This window comes from Copadichromis virginalis, linkage group LG18 (genome assembly GCF_057382275.1).
Source record: "Copadichromis virginalis isolate Kocher_CV1m ecotype Utaka linkage group LG18, C_Virginalis_male_GT1.1, whole genome shotgun sequence".
Lineage (NCBI taxonomy): Eukaryota > Metazoa > Chordata > Actinopteri > Cichliformes > Cichlidae > Copadichromis > Copadichromis virginalis.
Window position 1 is genome coordinate 5,274,440 of NC_140635.1, and position 9,078 is coordinate 5,283,517.

Here is a 9,078-nt window from a genome sequence, read left to right on the forward strand (position 1 = left end):
ATATTTGTTACTATTTAATGATCATAATCTCATTTGAACATAGGTTTGATTTAGTGGAGTCAGTTGTTCCCATGCATCATTCTGTAAGTGTGAGAATGAACTAAGATTAGAAAATGTCAAAATATAAAGTTTGATTTATTTTTATTCATCACAGCATCCTAAACTTTGCTGAACTTTTTGAAATATAAAATGAACTCGCTGAGTGTTGATGTCACATTTCAAACATCCAAGTAAAGATAAACTATTAAACTTTAACTGGGTTAGACTTGTTACTGCATGATGTAATCACACATACCACACCCTGCATCATGTGATTGGCTCTTGGTCGCTCTGTAAGAATATATCTCCCTTCACAGATGTGTCTGTATCAGGATGGGTCTAAAGGTGAACAAGAGCAGAGATCTGTTTCCCTTCAGAGCACAGAGGTTGTTTCTGTTCAGAGGAAGTGAAACTGTCTGACAGTCACTGAGAGACGGTGAAATGGCACAGCACATGAATCAAATGGATCAAACAAAATTCTGCTGTTCAGTCTGTTTGGATCTACTGAAGGATCCGGTGACTATTCCCTGTGGACACAGCTACTGCATGAACTGTATTAAAAGCTTCTGGGATGAAGAGGAAAAGAAGAAAATCTACAGCTGCCCTCAGTGCCGGAGGACTTTCACAGCGAGGCCTGTCCTGGTGAAAAACACCATGTTAGCAGATTTAGTGGAGGAGCTGAAGAAGACTGGACTCCAAGCTGCTCCTGCTGATCACTGCTATGCTGGACCTGAAGATGTGGCCTGTGATGTCTGCACTGGAAGAAAAATGAAAGCCTTCAAGTCCTGTTTATTCTGTCTGGCATCTTACTGTGAGAAACACCTTCAGCCTCATTATGATTCACCTACATTCAAGAAACACAAGCTGGTGGAGCCCTCCAAGAAGCTCCAGGAGAACATCTGCTCTCGTCATGATGAGGTGATGAAGATGTTCTGCCGTACTGATCAGCAGAGTATCTGTTATCTCTGCTCTGTGGATGAACATAAAGGCCACGACACAGTCTCAGCTGCAGCAGAAAGGACTGAGAGGCAGAGAGAGCTGGAGGTGAGTCGACAAAACATCCAGCAGAGAATCCAGGACAGAGAGAAAGATGTGAAGCTGCTTCAACAGGAGGTGGAGGCCATCAATCAGTCTGCTGATCAAACAGTGGAGCACAGTGAGAAGAGCTTCACTGAGCTGATCCATCTCATCCCGAAAAGAAGCTCTGATGTGAAGCAGCAGATCAGATCCCAGCGGGAAACTGAAGTGAGTCGAGTCAAAGAGCTTCAGGAGAAGCTGGAGCAGGAGATCACTGAGCTGAAGAGGAAAGATGCTGAGCTGAAGCAGCTCTCACACACAGAGGATCACATCCAGTTTCTACACAACTACCCCTCACTGTCAGCACTCAGTGAGTCTACAGACTCATCCAGCATCAATATCCGTCCTCTGAGCTACTTTGAGGATGTGACAGCAGCTGTGTCAGAGGTCAGAGATAAACTACAGGACATTCTGAGAGAGGAACGGACAAACATCTCACTGACAGTCACTGAAGTGGATGCTTTACTGTCACAACCAGAGCCAAAGACCAGAGCTGAATTCTTAAAATATTCGCGTAACATCACACTGGATCCAAACACAGCAAACAAACTGCTGTTATTATCAGAGGGGAACAGAAAAGCAACAGCAGTGATTCAACAACAGTCTTATTCTGATCATCCAGACAGATTCACTTGGTGGTTTCAGGTTCTGAGTAGAGAGAGTCTGACTGGACGTTGTTACTGGGAGGTGGAGAGGAGAGGGGAAGGAGTTTGTGTAGCAGTCGCATACAAGAATATCAGCAGAAAAGGAGGTTATGAATGTGTTTTTGGATGTAATGACAAATCTTGGGTATTAAATTGTAACAACAACAGTTTTACATGTTGGTACAACAACATCAAAACTCGTGTCTCAGGTCCTCGTTCCTCCAGAGTAGGAGTGTACCTGGATCACAGAGCAGGTATTTTGTCCTTCTACAGCGTCTCTGAAACCATGACTCTCCTCCACAGAGTCCAGACCACATTCACTCAGCCGCTCTATGCTGGACTGTTGGTTTACTATAATTATGGAGACACAGCTGAGTTGATTAAGCTCAAATAGACTGAAGTCTTTCATATTGTGGGTTTAAATCTGTATTTTAGTTTCATTTTATTTTCTCTCCATCATTTCTGCACAGAGATCAGCTGTCAGTCAAACATTATGGGTGGTACCTCCACATCTTCTAGTTGTTCTCTTGATGTTTCTGAGTTTTTAAAGGAGATCTTTCCTGTGACTGTTTATGGAGGCTATCACTGCTCATCATCATTTTGATTTACTAAAATATTTCTCCACATGAAAATGTAAACTTCTCTATCCTCTAAATGTTTCTGGAATATTTGTCTTGAAAAATGTCGACATTTCTCTTTATGAGTATGGCAGACCATGTGTGTGTGTTTGTGTTTGTTTTGGTCAAAATCATCAAACAAATGAGGAAAAACTGTGATTTTAATGAATGAATTCATATATTGTGTTGATGTTTTATTGTGTGAATAAACTGGAAGGTTTGACTATAAATCAAACTTTGAACAAAGTCTTTTCTTCTGTCTTCATTCCAGGATCTCACTCAAATCTGATGCAGAAAATATGAAACTAATCTGAGAGAATAACTGAAGCAGTTTTCCTCCTGAAGCATCACAAAGTTCAGAGTTCATGTTTAGAGCAGAAGATTCAGCAGTCGCTCTGTGACCTTTCAACTTTCTTCACTAAAACAGCTTCATTACAGAGAAACAAGTCACATTTTCTTCATGTTCTTAAGTCCTTTAAAATGTTTTTAATGGTCCTTGAATGCAGCATCAGTGTGGCAGGTTTAAAAGGTCACTTTCTGTTGTGTTCAAAGATTTCCTTCAGATATGGTCTTTAATCAGTAAAGCCAGTGATACAGCAGTGTCATTAGCTGTGTTATTGGCACCAGGCTGTGTTCATGTATGTGTTTAATTCTGTCTGAGGATGTCTTCAGCATGAAATGATCATTTGCTCAGCTGCTGTGTCTCAAACGACTCCTACAGTCTTTGCTTATGTGACCAACTTTTAAACAACCAAAACAAATTCCCCTTTCCTTGATAAAAGTCAACTTATCCCGATGCATTTTAGCTTTAAACTGCTTACAATTCTCTAGTAAATGATTGCTGTGTGAACAAAACAAACAACTATGCAGAACAGTGGAATTTGTTCTGCTTCCAGTTGATTGAGTTTTGACTCCTGGAACTGTACTGACATTAGTGGCAAAACTACTTCCCTTTTTTCTTTGCTTGGTGGAACTTGAAACTTTAAAGCTGTTTCCAGATTGTGAGTCTTGGATGTTGCCAAACACTGGATCTTATGCTACTTTCACCTGTTTTATTATGAAGGCAACCAGATCAGTGAACACTGCTCTGTGACCATTTTGTTCCTGCAGTTCATAGGCAACAACTCTCCATTTTTCACTCAATTTGTATGGAAGTTTCATAACAATCATTCTCTTGAAGTGTCTGTGTGGTGCAGCTGGTCTGGTCTGTCCAGGCTGCACCACACAGACACTTCCAATCACCACACATCAAAGTACAAAGCGTATGACGTCATCACATTCTGTGTTAGGAAGTCACATTTAGGAGTTAAATTCATTGTTCATCATACTCAAGAAATCTTTCTGTTATCTTGATTAACTTATCCCAACATTGTCAATCAGACTAAGTGATCACATGACGCTAGTTATCAACTCTATAAGGTAAACCAGGGTTTCCCATTTTAGCTACTAGCCTGTTTACATGAAAGGGGTGGCGTTGGGGGCATTTGACCAATCACATAGAGAGCAGCAGAACAGCTGACTTTACAAAGAAAGATAAAACTATAAACATGAAAAGGTTAAACACTTGTATTAATAAAGTTCAAATAGGAACTAAAAGTTCTTTTGCTGAGCTCTGTTGATGTTTACCAGTCTGGGAGAAAATACAAGCATAAATACAAAAATGGCCGTGGATATACTGGGAAAAGCATGTCGAATGATGAGCAGTGATACAGGAGACCAAGAGGAATTGCTCAGATAAGATTAAATGCTTTCATGGACGAGGACATGCTAGGGACAAGTGTTGCAGACAAAAGAAAAAACGAGATTAATGTTTATAGAGGAATTCAAAATGTTGTGAAATTGTTCTGCAGACAAATGGGAAAAGTCAAAGAACGAAGTTGAATTTAAGAATCTAAACTGATTAGACTACTGATGCTCATCAATGGAAAGATCCTCCCACTATCCATGGCACAGCAGTCCAAAGGGATCTTTCAGGTACTAACGTATTAACGTCATTAATATTCGCTTGTCCTGCTGCAGACTTTTCTATCCAATCTAACAGTGAGAGCGAGCATGTGGTGCCCCACCCACTGGCTACAGGCCACATATTTCTGCAGATAAAGGCACCACCGTATTTGCCTTTATTCCGATGAAATGTCCTCTAAAGGACGCCCACACAATTGATGAGAAGTCAGAGACCAGATGCCGATATTGTAATTCCATTAGAAAAAAGGCTGCACTTAAGTAGGGAAGATATGTGTAGGGTTTTTAAGGCCATTGCAGTCCCAAATGGAGGCAGATGGGGTATGTGAAGTTCAATATCTGTGGGCTGAGCACCCTGATACCACAACTCAAGATTTCTGTTTCCGCGTTATCAAAGGTAGCCGGTCAGAATATTCTGGATAATCCTTCATAATTGATCAGAATTTGCCAAATAGACTTAACATGGTGTTAAGTCTGTCACATCATTTATGAAAGTCAAAGGTTAAAGTGTGATTTTCATCAAGAAGAACTTGAAAAGAGAAACTACATGACTATGACTCGACATTAGGCACAGACAGGAATGCTCAAGCGGTATTGGCTGTTTGAAGGTACATTAGGAAAATGTTGAACGTAATGCACAACAAGCACCTTATTTCCTCCACAGAAGGTTGATAATTAACCTTTAACCTCCATCACTGTGATGTGTGAATACTTCTGCTACTTTACGAACTATTGTAATCATAAAACACTTTTAAAATCTGTATACTCCAATGATTTAAAAACAATAATACAGCAAACATTTAAAACCAATCTCATGACCAAGGGCGCTGCTGGCTTCAGGACCATGCAATAATCCATGTGTGGTTTGTATTTGTATTATAATACAGTCTGTAAGAAAGCCTTTTGTTATATTATTGAGAATATTGATCAACTAATTGTGATGGTGATGGTGCTCATCCGTCTTTTATCAGTCACTGCATTTTAACACAGTTTGCTCACCGTACATTCCAGTTTCTGGTCGCTGAAACCAGTCAGACCTGAGCTCCTGGGAGCCTCCCTCAGGTGAATGGTGGTTTTTAAACTTCGTACCGCTTACAAAACTTCCCCAGCAGAACAATTGGTTTCAGGTTTATTCCTGTAAAGAGTCTGTACATGATAGATAGTTGTTGTTGTTTTTTAAATATCGGACACATAATCAGGAAAACACAAAAGGGAAACATTTGTCTTCTTTCTTTTTCATTTTCCCAGCACTAGTTTATTACATCACAGCTTAAAACACTGATTCCAGTATTCAACTAGTTATACATCATTTCCATCCCTTCTTCTTACTGTGTTGAGCCATCAGAGATGCTTCATATTTGCATGTTTTACAGGATTGTCTGCCTGGAGTCTGTCGTCATTGTGCTTAAATAGTAGTTTTGACTTTTCATATAAATGTCAGGATAGGCAGCATCTTCTTTAACTAGTTCAAGCTGCCAAAATTAATCCAGAATTAAATTTTAATCCTTATAAAAGGCTGAAAATAATTGTTCTGAATCCAAAACAGTTAGATGTAGTTTGTTAATTTCCCTCGTTTTGTTATTACCCTAGAGTAGCGTTGGTGTATCTTTTCTCTCTCAGTTAATATTTATTATAAACATTCATCATAACAGCATATATGCAATTACTGGTCACTTTGTTAGGTACACCTTGTTTATAGCAGGTATGACCCCTGTTGCTGACAGAACTGCGTCATGAAGTCATGTTCATTAATTGTTGACTTGAATCTGCCGTTCCACCTCATCCCAAAGATGCTCTATTGGAGTACAGTGAACTCATCTTCATGTTCAAGAAACCAGTTTGAGATGATTTGAGATGATTTTGAGATGGAGTGGTAAAGTCTATGTTTTTAGGGGAAATCACTGAAAAAGAAATCATTGTAGCAGAATCTAAAAACAAGACATCCATGATGGGTTAGACATGGTCATCGTAAAAAAGACCTTGGATTGTATAATCAAACCTCTATGTTATATTTTTAATCTCTCATTTTATTCGGCTGTATTTCCTGACCGAATGAAAGTGGTAAAAGTTATCCCACTTTATAAATCGGGAGACAGACATAGTTTTAATAATTATAGACCAATATCATTGCTATCACAGTTTTCTAAAGTGCTTGAAAAACTCTTTGCACAAAGATTTGATAGTTTCATTGAAAAACATCAACTGTTAAGCGAAAGTCAGTACGGATTTCGACGGAACAGATCAACAGCAATAGCATTAATGAGTACTATTGAAGACATTTCATCAGCAACACATCATAATAAATATACTATTCATTGATTTAAGAAAAGCTTTTGACACTCTGCAACACTCCATCTTGATTTCTAAGTTAAGAACTTATGGTGTGAGAGGAATAGTATTGAACTGGTTAAGCAGCTATTTACATAATAGGTTTCAGTATGTGCAGTGTTTAGGCAATTCATCTGATAGAATGAAAATAGAATGTGGGGTCCCTCAAGGTTCTGTTTTAGGACCAAAACTTTTTAATTTATATATAAATGACATTTGTGATGTGTCAAAAATGTTGAATTTTGTTTTGTTTGCAGACGATACAAATTTTTATTGTTCCGGAGAGAACTTGAAAGAATTGGCTAAAATTATGGTTATTGAAATGAAAAAAATGAAAAAATGGTTTGATGTAAATGAGTTATCACTGAATTTGGAAAAAACAAAGTTTATGATATTCGGAAACCGTGTAAAGGAGGAAGAGATAGTATTATCTATAGAGGGAGTATTAATTGAAAGAGTGACAGAATTCCATTTTCTGGGTGTAATAGTGGATGACAAGTTAACATGGAAATCACATATTGAACATGTTAAAAAAAAGTTGGCTAAAAGTATTTATATCCTGGGTAATGTTAGATATATATTAGATTACAAGACAATGACAATATTATATTTTTCATTGTTTCTACCCTATCTGAGCTATTGTGTTGAAGTATGGGGGAATACATACGTGACTAATATGAAACCATTATATTTATTACAGAAGAGAGTGATTCGAATTATGCATATTGTTAAATATAGAGAACACACTAATAATTTGTTTATAAAATCGAAATTGTTAAAACTAGAAGACATAGTGAAATTACAGAATTTAACTATTATGTTTAGGGCGAAAAATAAAACACTACCTCTTAAGTTACAAAGTTTATTTGTATTGTGTTCAGAAAATGGGGACGGCAGAAGGAAGTTTTATTTTAAGCACCTGTTTGCTCGAACCACACAAAGGCAAATGTGTCCAACAGTCATCGGCATAAGAAACTGGAATTCTCTCAGTGATCATCTTAAGTGTTGTATAAATGTTTCTCAATTTAAAATCTGCTATAAGAATAAAATGATAAACCAATATGAAGAAGTTGAAAAGAATAGAATTTAATTGCAGAAAAATGATCTTTTAGTTTGATATTTAGTGGTATTGCTCATTGTTGAGTATATTGTTCTGTTTGCTTTGTTTTGTTATGTGCAGAAAATTGTCATAGTGTAATTTTGGTTGCCTACTTGTATTACCACAGATAGGGGGCAGGTATCAATAAGAATTTATTCTTCTTCCTGCTCCTTTTCATGCATGGAAACAGTGTTACTTTAATTGAAAGGAAGGTTGTGTATGGGAATGCATTACTGCTGTGTGAAACAAAAAAAATATTGTTTGCACCAGTAATAAATAATCAAATATATCAAATTATCATCAATATTTAAATAAATGAACCATCGCACCAAACAAAACAACAATTCAACAGACAGTTCTATAAAACTGTGGATGATTCAAAGTGCTGCTATAACTGCACAACAAAACTGCAGTGAGAAAAGCTTTGGATGTTCAGTTTAGTTATAATGACAGTTAAACAACTAAAATACTCGATTAAGTAGGTGAGAAAAAGTTACATTTACTGGATCAGTTTAAGACCAAAATACATTTGAATGAATTACTGACATGGACACTTTGTGAAAAATTACTAAACAGTTCAGGCAAAATTTTACTAAAACCTTGAATTAAACTTGAAAGTTTTCATTTAAATTCCACTGTGACTGTGTACACAGGAAAAACTACAAAATAATGTTTGTTTGTTTGTTTGTTTGTTTTTGTAAACACTGTGGACCGATCTGCATTTGTTGTTGCTAAATTTAAATATTTGTTACTATTTAATGATCATAATCTCATTTGAACATAGGTTTGATTTAGTGGAGTCAGTTGTTCCCATGCATCATTCTGTAAGTGTGAGAATGAACTAAGATTAGAAAATGTCAAAATATAAAGTTTGATTTATTTTTATTCATCACAGCATCCTAAACTTTGCTGAACTTTTTGAAATATAAAATAAACTCGCTGAGTGTTGACTGTCACATTTCAAAGCACCAAGTAAAGATAAACTATTAAACTTTAACTGGGTCAGACTTGTTACTGCATGATGTAATCACACATACCACACCCTGCATCATGTGATTGGCTCTTGGTCGCTCTGTAAGAATATATCTCCCTTCACAGATGTGTCTGTATCAGGATGGGTCTAAAGGTGAACAAGAGCAGAGATCTGTTTCCCTTCAGAGCACAGAGGTAGTTTCTGTTCAGAGGAAGTGAAACTGTCTGACAGTCACTGAGAGACGGTGAAACGGCACAGCACATGAATCAAATGGATCAAACAAAAATCTGCTGTTCAGTCTGTTTGGAGCTACTGAAGGATCCAGTGACTATTCCCTGT

The 9,078-nt window shown here is 37.3% G+C and overlaps 1 protein-coding gene across 2 annotated transcripts; it reads left to right on the forward strand.

Annotated features, from left to right (window-relative positions):
• Positions 1–480: 480 nt before the first annotated feature.
• Positions 481–2,617, forward strand: LOC146687064 (E3 ubiquitin/ISG15 ligase TRIM25-like). Of its 2 annotated transcripts, XM_085438347.1 has the most exons (2): positions 481–1,284; positions 1,986–2,116. In XM_085438347.1, the coding sequence occupies exons 1-2, from the start codon at positions 481–483 to the stop codon at positions 2,040–2,042; spliced, it is 861 nt and encodes a 286-aa protein (XP_085294473.1). In that variant the 3' UTR covers positions 2,043–2,116. The 2 variants fall into 2 exon arrangements, with proteins under 2 accessions (XP_085294473.1, XP_085294471.1); XM_085438345.1 differs by having other exon boundaries at positions 481–2,617.
• The last annotated feature ends 6,461 nt before the right edge of the window (positions 2,618–9,078 follow it).

Excerpts from the sequence above, each read along its gene's own strand:
- LOC146687064 (XM_085438345.1), top strand. The coding sequence starts at position 481 with ATGGCACAGCACATGAATCAAATGGATCAAACAAAATTCTGCTGTTCA.